At 37.3% G+C, this 17443-nt stretch overlaps 2 protein-coding genes across 2 annotated transcripts; both read right to left on the bottom strand.

Annotated features, from left to right (window-relative positions):
• Positions 1–6815: 6815 nt before the first annotated feature.
• LOC139431511 (uncharacterized) lies at positions 6816–7490 on the bottom strand. The gene has a single exon (XM_071199390.1). It carries the CDS (start codon positions 7488–7490, stop codon positions 6816–6818), a length of 675 nt encoding a protein of 224 aa, XP_071055491.1.
• A 926-nt stretch (positions 7491–8416) lies between these two features.
• LOC139431510 (uncharacterized) lies at positions 8417–11395 on the bottom strand. The gene has a single exon (XM_071199389.1). It carries the CDS (start codon positions 11393–11395, stop codon positions 8417–8419), a length of 2979 nt encoding a protein of 992 aa, XP_071055490.1.
• Between the last annotated feature and the right edge of the window lie 6048 nt (positions 11396–17443).

Raw genomic sequence — 17443 nt, 5'->3', positions numbered from 1 at the left:
GACCAAGATGTTATTAATTTTTGTTTAATTGAATAAAGCGATGATGAAAGATTATGAAGGGGTGATAAAATATTAGAAATGTTCGGTAAAAATCTATGATAAAAATTAATCATGCCCAAAAATCTTTGTAGTTCCTTCAATATTTTTGGTTTGGGAAATTTTGAAATAGCATCAATCCTAGACTTAGAGGTTGAATACCATCGCTAGTGATATGATGGCTAAGAAAATCAATGGAAGTAACTCCAAAAACACATTTAGATGGTTGGATGTTGATATTGAATGTACTTAACCGTTCAAATAACTTCTCGAGATGTTCATAATGTTCTTCTTCGTTATGACTTGCAATGAGAATGTCATCTAAATAAACGAATAAGAAGTTGAGACCCGAAAGAACTTCATTTATGAATCTCTGAAAGGTCTGAGCAGCATTACGGAGGCCAAACGGCATACGAGTAAACTCGAAAAGACCAAAAGGAGTAGTGATAGCTGTCTTGGGAATGTCTTCTTTTTCCACCGGAATTTGATGATATGCCCTTACTGAATCCACTTTTGAAAAAATTTTGCATCCATTCAAATGTAAGTTGAAATCTTGAATATGTGGAAGGGGATATCGGTCCGGAATAGTAACGTTATTTAATTGTCGATAATCTCCACATGGTCTCCAATCATTGGAATCCTTTTTGGAGACCATGTGTAGAGGCGATGCTATTGAAGAAGAAGAGGGTCGACATATTCCCATGGCTACCATCTGATCAAATTCCCTTTTGGCTATTGCGTGTTTATGTACATCTAAACGTCGAGGACGACAAAACGGTAAATGAGAATTAGTTATAATTTTGTGTGTTGTCTGATGTTTAACTGGTGAAGAAAAATCCGGTGTAGAGGTTAGTGATGGGAATGATTTTAAAAGGGTTGTATATATGGATTCGAAAGAAAAAAAGTTTTGGTGTTGGTTCATTTGTTTTGATACTGGTACCAATTGAGTATAATTCTGTTTTTGAATCAATTAATCGTTTGTTTTTAACATCAACCAAGATACCGAATTTATGAAGAAAGTCTGCGCCAACGATTGGTTTATTAACGTTCGCAATGGTGAAGACGAATGGAAAATTTCGTCTTAAATTCAGCGAAACCGTGAGTAATTTTTTTCCGTAAGTGTTAATTTTAGTACCATTGGCTGCGGAAAGGCTTGATTCAGTGTCTTGGTTGTGTTTGGGAAAAAGTTTAAATGGTAAAACCGAAATATCGGCGCCAGTATCAATTAAAAAATTTAAATTATTTTGATTATCAAATATAAAAAGTCTTGTATTAAATGAATTTGCCAAAAGTTGAGGTTGACTATCAGTCTTAATTTTGAATTTAGAAAACATTTCTTCTTTTTTCCTTCGAATCTTTACGGGTTTTTTGAATTATTGGTGGTGGTTCTATCTGCAAATACGGAATAAAAACTGCATGTGGCACCATCGCATTTCGTTGCATTTTTACCAAAATTACGATGATACCAACATACGTGATTCAAATTAGTTGAATTGGAATTACTTCTTGATCGAACTTTATGAGAACGATATCTCTCACGAGAGGTATGACGCTGGTGGCAATTACAATAATTTGACGTAGTTGAAGGTGTATTGCTTTGAAACTGTGCAGATAAAGAATTTATCTGGCTCTCCAAACGTTTCGTTACGCAGTCCTGTTGTTGCTGTTGTTGGGCAACTGATTTTAATAATGTTTGGCAAGTTACTGTCAAATTTTGAATTGCCGTCAAAAGCTCGTCATGTCGCGGTGTCGTTCGTGGTGTAGTGTTGTTGTCACGGGTGTAATTGTAGGTGTGATGAAAAGTGTTGTGTTGAGAGTCGGAAAATGAGGAAGAAAGTGTGGAGGAATTTAACGTCTCCCAGACTTTGTCGGCGATAGATAGAAGGTCTGCTACTTCCTCCTTTCCAGACGTGAGAAGCGCGACTGATACCGCTTGAGGTAAGCGTCTTTTCCAAAGTTTCAGAAGCAATTCGTTGCTTACTACTTGGCAACCTCCGACGGTACTTGACATAGCCCTATAAAACTCCGATGGACGCTGATCTCCCATTTGAGTCCCAGAAAGAATATCATCGAGCCTTATCGCTCAGTGATAATCTTTCTATCAGAGCGTTTTTAAGGGAAGAGTAAGGAGTTGTATCCGAAGGAGATTGAATTAAATCAACTACGGTTGTAATAATATCAGTTGGTAAATTCGCGAGAATATAATTGAATTTTGTTTTCTCGCTTTTAATTTTTGACAGTGTAAACCGGGCCTCTATTTGCCGAAACCACAAATCAGGATTGGAGGACCAAAATGGTAGAAATTTAATGGCAGTGACATTTTGAAGGTCGTCAGTCATCAAATTGTCACCGTTATCTGTGGTCGCCATATTGAAACAAAATTAAAATTTTTATTAAGAAACTCTATTTACGATTTAAAAATTTAATAAAAACTTTTAAAAAATAATAAAATTTTGTTTATTTTTATTGTATGATTTTGAAATATGTCATTGTATGACATAAATTTATAACGGATTTAATTCAATAATTTGGATGATAAAAATAAAATTTTTAATTTCCTCTTTCTGTAATTCTAAATAGGTGAATAAGTGAAAGTACTTACAGCGCTGTAGCGCAGTCTGATTAGACGACGGTAACGTTTAGTCGGTTATAGAGTGCGAGGGACGTCGGGGCGTATGTTCGCTGTAGCTCAATCGGTTGAATGGATTCTGCTTGGGTTGTTCTTAATTCTTCAATTGGTTATTCTTGAATTTTTCAGTTGAATCTCCTTTGCCGGGCTGGATTAGTCGGGTTGAAGGGATAATTTTCAGGTTGTGAGTTGGTTTAATCGGACTGGAGGAAGAATCTACCAGGTTGCGAGTTGCTTTGATCGGAGTCACCAAATGTGGCTATGAGGTATTAGCCAACATAATAATACAATAATTATAAAATTAACTTTTGGCAGACTTTTATTTTGCGTCTGTTATGTTTGCTTCAAAAACAATTGTGTGGCAAATATAAAAATAATAACAAATGAATTACAATTTTATGTTTTTAAATGGAGCTGCTGCCACAGCACGCTACAATCTCCAACTTGCTCCAACATGTTATTTGGCGCCTGAATATCACAAATATGGTCAGCAGAATTATCGGAACCAAAAGTGATAGAAAGTTCAAACATGGCTCAGAACGGCGTATAACGTCATAATATCACGTTTTGGGCACATTTTGTTTTTTATCTCCAACATGCTCCAAAATAATATTTACCATCTGAATATCACATATATGGTCGCCAGAATTACCGGAACCAAAAGTGATAGAAAGTTCAAACATGGCTTAGAACGGCGTATAACGTCATAATATCACGTTTTGGGCACATTTTGTTTTTTATCTCCAACTTGCTACAACATGTTATTTGGCGCCTGAATATCACAAATATGTTCGACAGAATTACCGGAACCAAAAGTGATAGAAAGTTCCAACATGGCTCAAAACGGCGTATAACGTCATAATATCACGTTTTGGGCACATTTTGTTTTTTATCTCCAACATGCTCCAAAATAATATTTACCATCTGAATATCACATATATGGTCGCCAGAATTACCGGAACCAAAAGTGATAGAAAGTTCAAACATGGCTCAAAACGGCGTATAACGTCATAATATCACGCTTTGGGCACATTTTGTTTTTTATCTCCAACTTGCTACAACATGTTATTTGGCGCCTGAATATCACAAATATGGTTGTTCAAACTCCGGGCAGGCCAGATATTTGAAAGTGTTTGGGAAAAATAAACTCCGGGCAAGCCAGATATTTATTATGGAACGGATTTACTCCGGGCAGGCCAGACGTTTAATCCAGGAAGGAAATGAGCATTACGAAGATATCAATAATACTGTTTATTAATTCAAAATTTGGGGTTTATATACAAATCCTAATGCTAACTTAACAATTAATAAGCGATTAAAAAACTAATTAATTTAGGTCGCATAATTGCGTGCGGTGTGCGTTACGCAATTATGCGGTGCGAGCGATGCGTTTGGTCAGCGACGTTTGGTAATTTGTCTGCTGACCTTATTAAAGAAAGTAAAAAATTAAAAGAAAAAATTGAATAAAACATTGTTTAATCGAGATTAAACATTCTGCCCGCCAAAAAAAGAGAAAATTTATTACTTAGTGAGGTTATTGTCTTTTGTTATGTTAATTCACTACACTACACTTCCCTACACCGTATTACCGTTCGGAGTTCATTCTTTGGTGAATTTCCGCGTAGATTGGTTGTAGTTGAATTCCTCCCACTGCAGATGATTCCGAGTTGATCGGTTGCAGAGGAATCCCTTCTTCAATATTGGAGTCTCTGTTGGTTTTGGTTTTCTTTGACATTTCACCTTACACCATTGATACAATCCCCATGATATGACAACTACAATGACGATTGATAGAGTTCTAAGAGTGCTGATATCAATGCTGAATGGTGTTTCACATGACGCCAATTCACGTTTCGTATCTCCTCATTTACTAATTCTTCTGTGGCCATAAGCTGAGAAACTTCATCTCCAGCTTTGATGACCTTTTCTTCAGATAGTTTTGGAATGACCCATGGTTTTTTTACAGTGATATTCCTTGGAAGTACGATGGGGTGATTGAAACTGGCTGTTATGGTAATACTGTTGTCTCTCTTGGGTGCTAATATAATTTGTTTAGTTTTTATAACGCAGTCCTGAGAGATCTGGAGTACACCAGTTGAATTTAATAGTACATCTTCTCGTGTGCCAGAACATGTTATAGCGATCTTCTCTGGTTTCGGTGTTATGAAAATCCAGGTATTCTTCATATATAATTCTTTCCAGATGATCGAATTTATTGAGACATCCTGAATTCCGCATGGTGGCTCATCTTGACGTTTATAAATCTCATTGATGACACAACTGGGATTATTTTCGATGCTTTTTACTAATGTGGGAGCGCATAAGTATTTCGTAACTTCTACCACTATGCACTCATGAAATTCTTCGTGGCTGAGTTGAAAATATAATTGATTGTTGTAATCAATTGCGAAGATTTCGTTTGGAACTTCTAGTATCCAGTATGTTGCATTTGTAATCTTGAGCGGTATAGTATTGACTTTAATAATTTCGAAGTCAATTACTTCTGCCATGGAAAAATACGTAAATATCGTAATAAACTCTTCATCTTGTTCCATTTTTAGTTTTATGATTGGAGCTTTGAAGTTTTGAATTTGCTGAAGTAATTATTCTGTGTATGTGAGCTGGTGGCATAATGTCATACAGATCTCCTCTTCCCAGGTGTAGATGTATCACCTTGGTATAAAATTGACTTATTTCCGAAATGATGTTTATAGCTATGTGATATGAGTTTAATACATAGATGTTCAATTGATTCACATCGACTTTGGCGAACCAACGATTCATTTCGTTTAACGCAGAAAGTCCTTGGTTTAGTTTTACGCGAAACTTCTCTAGTTGGGCATAAACTCTGGCTTCGGTAGCGTTGAAAGTGGAAATTGCAGACATCATGAATTTAGTTTGATGGTTTGATGCTTTTATTAGAGTTTGTTGATTCTTCTCTAACGCCTCGATATCTTGGTATACTTCTTCGTTGACGCCGAAAACGCTCGTTAATAATCGTCCCAACAGTCCTCTCTTCTGTCTTCTTTGCATGACGTTATATAATCCATCATGAACCCATTTTAGTTGCTTGTTTTCTTCTTCCAGATGATGTAGAAAAGTTTCACAATGAGTAGAATGCCCCATTGCAGTAATATTATCACATAAGTATTTGAAATCTCTAACCGCGCCTCCGGCTGTTTCCATATCTTCGACTATTTTTGTTTTGTTGATCTTGGACTCGATTCTGAATTGTCCTCTTTCTATTTTCGCATGTCCCATGTGTTCGATGTACAATCCAGAATGTGGATATTTCAGATTGTATGTTGCTGTGACCGAACTGAATATGGTGGTGCATAGGATCAAGAGGGAAATTATGGTTGATATCTTCTTCTTACGACTTCCACTGTTTCCGCAGTAGTGATTGCAATTGATATTAACTGCTTGGGTCGGTTCTTCCTGTTTCTCTTTGGTCATTGGTAATGGTACTAAGCTGTGTATCGCTCTTTTCAGGATACTTCCACCAGACTTTTTTAACGTGACCACTCTAACATTGCCATCATCTGATGGATGGACGTCTGTTATTTGTGCTAATGGCCAACGATTGGGATCAACGATATTTTCTTTGATAATAACAACATCACCAGGCTTGAAATTATCTTGTGGAACTTTCCATTTGTATCTCTGTTGTAAACGACTGAGGTACTCAGTGGACCACGCTTGCCAGAAGTCTTTATTCATTTTTCAAATTAACTTCCATCTCGGAGATAAATCGTGCTCATCTTTGATATAAGGATGATTGTAGGATAACAAGGGTCTACCGATAAGAAAATGGCCAGGAGTCAAAACTGTGGTGTCATTCATGTGGTTACTTAAAGGTGTTAATGGACGGGAATTTAAGGATGCTTCTATTTGATAAAGAAGTGTGGAAAGTTCTTCAAATGTTAATGTTGTCTCCCCAATGACTCGTCTCAAGTGATGTTTGACAGATTTCACTCCGGCTTCCCAAATTCCTCCGAAGTGAGGAGCTGCGGGCGGATTAAAGTGCCATTGCGTCCCTTGAGTTGCAAGGCTGTCTTGAAATGACCGATCCTGGATGACTGTTGCAATGTCTGGTTGTAATAGCTTACTGGCTCCAACAAAATTTGTTCCGTTATCACTGTACATGTGCTCACAGTGACCACGACTGAATGTCACTGACTGCTTCCAAATGAATTGCTTTCGTTGTCAGGCATACAAAGACGGCGATGTACCCTTTATATGATTTGTGGCCTCTTCCTTTCGTGGTACGAATTTGAATCGGGCCGGCATAATCTACACCAGTATGAGTGAATGGGGGAGCTGGGCAGACTCTTGGTGCAGGAAGTTCTCCCATCATTTGTTCTGCTATCTGAGCCTTGTATCTAATGCATTTTACGCATTTTTGGAGGATGTTTCGTACGTCACGTTTTCCATTTATGATCCAATATTTTCTTCTAATATAAGCTAACGTTGCTTGATTTCCTCCATGTAGAGTTGAAGCATGTGCATTTTGGATCAGCATTTGAGAAAATTGCGAATGGTAAGGAATAATTATTGGGTGTATTTCATCGTAGGCTAGTGGTGATTTTTGTAATCTTCCGCCAACACGAAGTAAACCTTCTTTATCTATGAATGGATTAAGTGTCGAAAGCTTGCTTTTCTTGTCCACTTGGTTATTTTTTCGCAGACTTTTGATTTCCATTTCGAACGTTCTGTTCTGGATTTCGATGATGATTGCGTTTAGAATCGTATTCATCTCGTGAACGGTAAGCGGTCCATGTTCTTTAGCTTCGAATCGACGACAATAAGAAAGTACTCGAATCATTTTTGTCAATGACGAGAATCGTTCGTACTCTTTCGGTATTTCGATTGCTTTCACGCAGGCAATAATTCTTGGGATCTTCATCTCCTCATTGGTGTTCTCTATCTCTTCTTGTTGTGGCCAGCATCTTTCTTTTAATAGCCATGATGGACCATTCCATCAAACTTGATGCTGAACAAATTTTTCAGGATGGATACCTCTTGATATGATGTCGGCTGGATTTTCTTCGCCGCTCACGTGACGTCAGTGTTCTTTCGAAATCGTATTGTTTATTTCAACGACTCGATTTGCAACAAACGTCTTCCACATCGTTGGATCTCCTTTTATCCAAGCTAATGTGATTGTAGAATCTGACCATGCGAAGAGTGGAGTTTCTTGATCTAATTTTAGTGTTCTGGTGGTTCTTTTAAATAATCTTGCAAGTAATACTGCTGCGCAAAGTTCTAATCTTGGTAATGTGGATTTTGTTCTTGCAGGTGCTACTTTTGATTTAGCTATTACTAGGGTCGACGTAATTTTTCCGTTTTCGTTCGGACATCTTGCATAAATTACTGCCCCATATGCTTTTTCTGGCGCGTCGCAAAACCCGTGGAGTTCAACTTTGGACCCTTTTCTGGTTTTGATCCACCGTGGCAGGTTGATTTCTTCTAACGCTTTTAACTCTTCTTGAAATTGTAACCATGGATGCTTGACCTGGTCTGGTACCGATTGATCCCACTCTAATTCTTGGAGCCATAACTCTTGAATGAGAATTTTTGCTTTTATGACGACAGGTGCTAGCCAACCGAGAGGGTCAAATAATTTGGCTACTTCTGACAGAATGTGACGCTTTGTAGGGTTTTCATTGATGATCACATTCACTTGAAATCGAAAAGTGTCTGTCAAAGGTGCCCAATATACGCCCAGGGATTTGGTTAGCCAATCTTCAGCTATTTCTCTGTCAGCTTGTGCTCTGAGTGAATTGGTATTGATTGAAGCAATTCTGGTTTGTTGCAGGTCCATTTTCGCAATAAAAATCCGCCGGTTTTTAACATCTCGTTGAGTTGTTTTCGAACGATTTGTGCTTCTGTTATGGAATCTGCACCAGATAACACGTCATCAACGTAAAAATCTTCTAAGACAACTTTAGACGCCTCTGGGAAATTGCTTCTTTCGTCTTGAGCCAGTTGTTGTAACGTTTTAACGGCTAAGTATGGCGCGGCTGTGGTTCCGTAAGTAACCGTCATCAGTTTATATTCCTGTATAGGCTCCGATGTATTGAATCTCCATAATATTCTTTGAAAGGGTTCATCTTCTTTCGAAATTCTTATTTGCCTATACATTTTCTCTATATCAGCTAAGAAGGCAATGCGGTGTTTTCTCCATCTTAATAAGATGTCTGACAGTTCTTGCTGTAGCCTAGGGCCTGTGTGCATGACGCTGTTTAAACTTATTCCGTTGGAGGTTTTACTTGATGCATCAAACACTACTCTGAGTTTTGTTGTAGTGCTTGATGGACGAAGAACTGCTTGATGAGGAATGTAATACTTCGCAGGTTGATCTTCGGGTTGTATTTTTGCCATATGACCAAGTTTTAAGTACTCTTCCATGAATTCGTGGTATTGGAGTTTCAATTGTTCATTTTTTGCCAACCGTCTTTCCATTTGTGTTAGTCTTGCTACTGCTCGACGTTTGGATTCACCAAATTCTGGTTCAGTTTTAAAAGGGATTGTGACAGTGTATGTACCGTCATCATTTCTCTTTGTGTTGTTTTGGTAATGATCTTCACAATCGGCATCTTCTTTCGTTTGAATTCTTGGAACTAAAACTTCTTCAATTTCCCAGAACTTCTTTAATTGAGCGTCTTCTTCGACTCGATTTATCATGCTTATAATTGTGGTAGCTGGTTTCTCTTTCATTGTTCCTGATAAAATCCATCCAAACTCCGTCTTCTGTCCCAATAATCCATGTTCAGCTTTATGAATCCCGTCTTGAATGATTTTTCCATATTCTTCTGCTCCGATGATAGCATCTATGGGACCAGGAATATTATAGGTGGGATCAGCTAGGATTTTGTTGTTCCAGTGTTCGTCTGAGGAAATTGGTAGATTCTTATTTGGTAATGATTGCGTTAGCTTAGATAGAATAAGGAAAGTGGTATTGAGGGTAAAGTTACTCGGAAAATGAGGTTGAACGTTTAGGTCCACTTTCCATTGTGATATCTTTGGTGAGCCGTCTTCCAGCCCAGATATTTTGGCATATATTTTTTGCCTTGGATGAGCGAGTAAGTTCGCTGCTTCTTCCGTGATGAAGGAGGCTTGGGATCCTGGATCGATAAGTATTCGGAGTTTTTCGGAACTTTCGGAAACTGTCTTAACTTTCACCAGGGCTGTTGCTAGAAGAACTTCACTTTCTAGTCCGCTTGACGCAGTCCTGTTTTTTGTTTCTTTTTTGGTAGAAACTAGGATTACATTTTTTGTAGATTTTGTGCTTTGGTTAATCTGCTTGTTCTCATCTCTATGAAGCAACGTATGATGTGGTTTTTGGCAGATGTGACATCTTGACGTTGAGTTGCACATGTTGCTTTTGTCGTGAGATAAACAATTTCTGCACAATTTTTGAGCTTTGATGTACTCTGTCCTTTCTGGAACTGTAAGTTTTTTGAATTTCATGCAGAAATGTATTATGTTTTCATTACAATATCTGCACTTATTCTTATTGTAAGCTTCTTTTGCTTGCATTGGATTGTTTCGCTTTTTTGGTTCAGCGATTGCTTCTAGTGTTTGGAAGCGAGTTCTGAGAAAACTTAATAAATCTTGGAAGTCTTGTATTTTATGTGGTTCTTTCAACGACAGTTCGTATTGCTTGTTCGTCTCATAGTCCCATTTTCTGACAAGTATTCTTCCTATGATAGGACCCCAAGATTCCGTTGGAATTCCCAGGTTCGATATGGCTTGGAGACACTCGACTGTTGTGTCGTGTAATTCCTTTATCCTTTCCCCGTTTTCAGTCGTAGTTGCTGGCAGATCCAAAATCTTGTCCAGTAGTTTTGATAGAATTAATCGGTTGTTTTGGTAACGTTTTTGTAGAAGTGTCCACGCTGCATCATAATTACTATCGGATATTTGCAGGTGTTGGATTATTCGACTAGCTTCTCCTTTCAAGTACGTCTTCAAATATTGCATTTTTTCGACTTTTGTTAGGGATATACTAGCATGGATTATTTTTTGGAAAAGGTCATAGAAGGTGATCCATTGGTCATAGGATCCATCGAATACGGGAAGTTTTATTTGTGGAAGAGGTATAGCAGTGTTGTTCTGAGGGATATGTCGTGTTTCAGAGGAAGGTGGGTTAGAAATGATGTCTTCTAGTTCTTCCATTACGGCAAAACATTCCGTCTGAAGGTTGGAATATACATCTTCTTCGAAGTATCGGGCTTGAAATCTTGTTTCTTCTACCTGGATATCTTCTTCCAATCTTGAGATGCTGTCCATTTGTTGTTGAAGTTGACGTCGAAGATATTCATAAGTGCTTTTTTGTTTAGATTGCACCATTTCCAGTTTTACTTTGTCGATTAGTTTACCCATTTCTTTGATTCTTATTTCCTGCCTTTTTATTCTTCGGATCTGTTCTGGATCTTCAGTTGCTTCTTGTACTCTGGTTTCGGGATGTTGTGCTTTTTGACACTCTTTTATGTAGTTTAGAGCATCGTTGTATACTTGCTGTAATTGCAGGTAATAATTTGAGGTGTAATACGAATGATTGGGTATTTTTATTTCTTCCATTTTGTCATCATTTTCTTCGATCTTCTTCCAAAGCGATTCGAGGGTGTGTAGACGCTTTTGTATATACTCTGGCGTCTTCCGGGACTGTGAATCTTTTGTCATATTGGTGTGTAACTTCTTGATGTTTTGACCGATTTTGGGCATATTGGTTTAACGCCTCCATGATTAAGGAAAAGTGTAAGGTTTTGTTTATTTATTTTTATTTATTATATGTTTGAAAAGATAGCTTTGTTACTGAGAGCGGCCTCACTCTCTAATTTGGCCTGGTCCGTAACAAAGTGGATAATTCGCTACTGAGAGCAGCTCACTCTCTGTTTTATGGCTTGGTCCGTAGCGAGGAATGGAGAACTATAAGTTGTATAGTCAAGGATAAGAATCACTTCTGAGAGCAGTCTCACTCCCAATTTTAGGCTTTGTCCAAAGTGATAGGTAAAGAAAATTAAAGTATGACTTTAATTTTGGTTGATAGTTTGTAAGTGTCGTAGGACCTTTGTTATGATCCGTAGCGACTGAAGAAATTAAAGTAAGACTTTAATTTGTTGTTGCTGGTTTCTTAAATTGCTCGAAGGACCATGTTCAAACTCCGGGCAGGCCAGATATTTGAAAGTGTTTGGGAAAAATAAACTCCGGGCAAGCCAGATATTTATTATGGAACGGATTTACTTCGGGCAGGCCAGACGTTTAATCCAGGAAGGAAATGAGCATTACGAAGATATCAATAATATTGTTTATTAATTCAAAATTTGGGGTTTATATACAAATCCTAATGCTAACTTAACAATTAATAAGCGATTAAAAAACTAATTAATTTAGGTCGCATAATTGCGTGCGGTGTGCGTTACGCAATTATGCGGTGCGAGCGATGCGTTTGGTCAGCGACGTTTGGTAATTTGTCTGCTGACCTTATTAAAGAAAGTAAAAAATTAAAAGAAAAAATTGAATAAAACATTGTTTAATCGAGATTAAATAATGGTCGACAGAATTACCGGAACCAAAAGTGATAGATAGTTCAAACATGGCTCAAAACGGCGTATAACGTCATAATATCACGTTTTGGGCACATTTTGTTTTTTAACTCCAACATGCTCCAATGTGACATTTGCCACCTGAATATCACATATATGGTCGCCAGAATTACCGGAACCAGAAGTGATAGAAAGTTCAAACATGGCTCAAAACGGCCTACAACGTCATAATATCACGTTTTGGGCACATTTTGTTTTTTAACTCCAACATGCTCCAAAATAATATTTACCATCTGAACATCACATATATGGTCGCCAGAATTACCGGAACCAAAAGTGATAGAAAGTTCAAACATGGCTCAAAACGGCCTACAACGTCATAATATCACGTTTTGGGCACATTTTGTTTTTTAACTCCAACATGCTCCAATGTGACATTTGCCACCTGAATATCACATATATGGTCGACAGAATTACCGGAACCAAAAGTGATAGACAGTTCAAACATGGCTCAGAACGGCGTATATCGTCATAATATCACGTTTTGGGCACATTTTGTTTTTTATCTCCAACATGGTTCAACATGTCATTTGGCGCCTGAATATCACAAATATGGTCAGCAGAATTATCGGAACCAAAAGTGATAGAAAGTTCAAACATGGCTCAGAACGGCGTATATCGTCATAATATCACGTTTTGGGCACATTTTGTTTTTTATCTCCAACATGGTTCAACATGTTATTTGGCGCCTGAATATCACAAATATGGTCAGCAGAATTATCGGAACCAAAAGTGATAGAAAGTTCAAACATGGCTCAGAACGGCGTATATCGTCATAATATCACGTTTTTTGCACATTTTGTTTTTTATCTCCAACATGGTTCAACATGTCATTTGGCGCCTGAATATCACAAATATGGTCAGCAGAATTATCGGAACCAAAAGTGATAGAAAGTTCAAACATGGCTCAGAACGGCGTATATAGTCATAATATCACGTTTTGGGCACATTTTGTTTTTTATATCCAACATGGTTCAACATGTCATTTGGCGCCTGAATATCACAAATATGGTCAGCAGAATTATCGGAACCAAAAGTGATAGAAAGTTCAAACATGGCTCAAAACGGCCTACAACGTCATAATATCACGTTTGGGCACATTTTGTTTTCTAACTCCAACATGCTCCAATGTGACATTTGCCACCTGAATATCACATATATGGTCGACAGAATTACCGGAACCAAAAGTGATAGAAAGTTCAAACATGGCTCAAAACGGCGTATAACGTCATAATATCACGTTTTGGGCACATTTTGTTTTTTATCTCCAACATGCTCCAAAATAATATTTACCATCTGAATATCACATACATGGTCGCCAGAATTACCGGAACCAAAAGTGATAGAAAGTTCAAACATGGCTCAGAACGGCGTATAACGTTATAATATCACGTTTTGGGCACATTTTGTTTTTTATCTCCAACATGGTTCAACATGTCATTTGGCGCCTGAATATCACATGTATGGTAGACAGAATTACCGGAACCAAAAGTGATAGAAAGTTCAAACATGGCTCAAAACGGCGTATAACGTCATAATATCACGTTTTGGGCACATTTTGTTTTTTATCTCCAACATTCTCCAAAATAATATTTACCATCTGAATATAACATATATGTTCGACAGAATTACCGGAACCAAAAGTGATAGAAAGTTCCAACATGGCTCAAAACGGCGTATAACGTCATAATATCACGCTTTGGGCACATTTTGTATTTTAACTCCAACATGCTCCAATGTGACATTTGCCACCTGAATATCACATATATGGTCGACAGAATTACCAGAACCAAAAGTGATAGTTCAAACATGGCTCAAAACGGCGTATAACGTCATAATATCACGTTTAAGGCAGATTTTGTTTTTTATCTCCAACATACTTCAAAATAATATTTACCATCTGAATATCACATATATGGTCGACAGAATTACCGGAACCAAAAGTGATAGTTCAAACATGGTTCAAAACCGCGTATAACGTCATAATATCACGTTTAAGGCAGATTTTGTTTTTTATCTCCAACATACTTCAAAATAATATTTACCATCTGAATATCACATATATGGTCGACAGAATTACCGGAACCAAAAGTGATAGATAGTTCAAACATGGCTCAAAACGGCGTATAACGTCATAATATCACGTTTAAGGCAGATTTTGTTTTTTATCTCCAACATACTTCAAAATAATATTTACCATCTGAATATCACATATATGGTCGACAGAATTACCGGAACCAAAAGTGATAGAAAGTTCAAACATGGCTCAAAACGGCGTATAACGTCATAATATCACGCTTTGGGCACATTTTGTTTTCTAACTCCAACATTCTCCAAAATAATATTTACCATCTGAATACCACATATATGTTCGACAGAATTACCGGAACCAAAAGTGATAGAAAGTTCAAACATGGCTCAAAACGGCGTATAACGTCATAATATCACTTTTGGGCACATTTTGTTTTTTATCTCCAACATACTCCAAAATAATATTTACCATCTGAATATCACATATATAGTCGCCAGAATTACCGGAACCAAAAGTGATAGAAAGTTCAAACATGGCTCAAAACGGCCTACAACGTCATAATATCACGTTTTGGGCACATTTTGTTTTTTAACTCCAACATGCTCCAATGTGACATTTGCCACCTGAATATCACATATATGGTCGCCAGAATTACCGGAACCAAAAGTGATAGAAAGTTCAAACATGGCTCAAAACGGCGTATAACGTCATAATATCACGTTTTGGGCACATTTTGTTTTTTATCTCCAACATGCTCCAAAATAATATTTACCATCTGAATATCACATGTATGGTCGCCAGAATTACCGGAACCAAAAGTAATAGAAAGTTCAAACATGGCTCAAAACGGCCTACAACGTCATAATATCACGTTTTGGGCACATTTTGTTTTTTAACTCCAACATGCTCCAATGTGACATTTGCCACCTGAATATCACATATATGGTCTACAGAATTACCGGAACCAAAGGTGAGAGAAAGTTCAAACATGGCTCAAAACGGCGTATAACGTCATAATATCACGTTTTGGGCACATTTTGTTTTCTAACTCAAACATTCTCCAAAATAATATTTACCATCTGAATATCACATATATGGTCGCCAGAATTACCGGAACCAAAAGTGATAGAAAGTTCCAACATGGCTCAAAACGGCGTATAACGTCATAATATCACGTTTTGGGCACATTTTGTATTTTAACTCCAACATGCTCCAATGTGACATTTGCCACCTGAATATCACATATATGGTCGACAGAATTACCAGAACCAAAAGTGATAGTTCAAACATGGCTCAAAACGGCGTATAACGTCATAATATCACGTTTAAGGCAGATTTTGTTTTTTATCTCCAACATACTTCAAAATAATATTTACCATCTGAATATCACATATATGGTCGACAGAATTACCGGAACCAAAAGTGATAGATAGTTCAAACATGGCTCAAAACGGCGTATAACGTCATAATATCACGTTTAAGGCAGATTTTGTTTTTTATCTCCAACATACTTCAAAATAATATTTACCATCTGAATATCACATATATGGTCGCCAGAATTACCGGAACCAAAAGTGATAGAAATTTCAAACATTGCTCAGAACGGCGTATAACGTCGTAATATCACGTTTTGGGCACATTTTGTATTTTAACTCCAACATGCTCCAATGTGACATTTGCCACCTGAATATCACATATGTGGTCGACAGAATTACCAGAACCAAAAGTGATAGATAGTTCAAACATGGCTCAAAACGGCGTATAACGTCATAATATCACGTTTAAGGCAGATTTTGTTTTTTATCTCCAACATACTTCAAAATAATATTTACCATCTGAATATCACATATATGGTCAACAGAATTATCGGAACCAAAAGTGATAGAAAGTTCAAACATAGCTCAGAACGGCGTATAACGTCATAATATCACGTCTTGGGCACATATTGTTTTTTATCTCCAACATGGTTCAACATGTCATTTGGCGCCTGAATATCACAAATATGGTCAACAGAATTATCGGAACCAAAAGTGATAGAAAGTTCAAACATAGCTCAGAACGGCGTATAACGTCATAATATCACGTTTTGGGCACATTTTGTTTTTTATCTCCAATATGCTCCAATATGACATTTGGCGCCTAAATATCACAAATATGGTCAACAGAATTATCGAAACCAAAAGTGATAGAAAGTTCAAACATGGCTCAGAACGGCGCATAACGTCATAATATCACGTTTTGGGCACATTTTGTTTTTTATCTTCAACATGGTTCAACACGTCATTTGGCGCCTGAATATCACAAATATGGTCAACAGAATTATCGGAACCAAAAGTGATAGAAAATTCAAACATGGTTCAGAACGGCTTATAACCGCATAATATCACGTTTTGGGCACATTTTGTTTTTTATCTCCAACATGCTCCAACATGTCATCTGGCGCCTGAATATCACAAATATGGTCAGCAGAATTATCGGAACCAAAAGTGATAGAAATTTCAAACATTGCTCAGAACGGCGTATAACGTCGTAATATCACGTTTTGGGCACATTTTGTTTTTTATCTCCAACATCTTCCAATACAACATTTGGCATCTGAATATCACATATATGGTCGACAGAATTACCGGAACCAAAAGTGATAGAAAGTTCAAACATAGCTCAAAACGGCGTATAACGTCATAATATCACGTTTTGGGCACATTTTGTTTTTTATCTCCAACATACTCCAAAATAATATTTACCATCTGAATATCACGTATATGGTCGACAGAATTACGGGAAACAAAAGTGATAGAAAGTTCAAACATGGCTCAAAATGGCGTATAACGTCATAATATCACGTTTTGGGCACATTTTGTTTTTTATCTCCAACATGCTCCAATATAACATTTGGCATCTGAATATCACATATATGGTCAACAGAATTATCGGAACCCAAAGTGATAGAAAGTTCAAACATGGCTCAGAACGGCGTATAACGTCATAATATCACGTTTTGGGCACATTTTGTTTTTTATCTCCAACATACTCCAAAATAATATTTACCATCTGAATATCACATATATGGTCGACAGAATTACCAGTAGTATAAGAAGGAGAGTTCTGGAGCAGGATTATCCCATATTTGGCGCT

This window comes from Onthophagus taurus, chromosome 10 (assembly GCF_036711975.1).
Source record: "Onthophagus taurus isolate NC chromosome 10, IU_Otau_3.0, whole genome shotgun sequence".
Classification (NCBI taxonomy): Eukaryota; Metazoa; Arthropoda; class Insecta; order Coleoptera; family Scarabaeidae; genus Onthophagus; species Onthophagus taurus.
The sequence above is the reverse complement of the archived record's forward strand: the minus strand, read 5'-3'. Positions and strand labels throughout refer to the sequence as shown.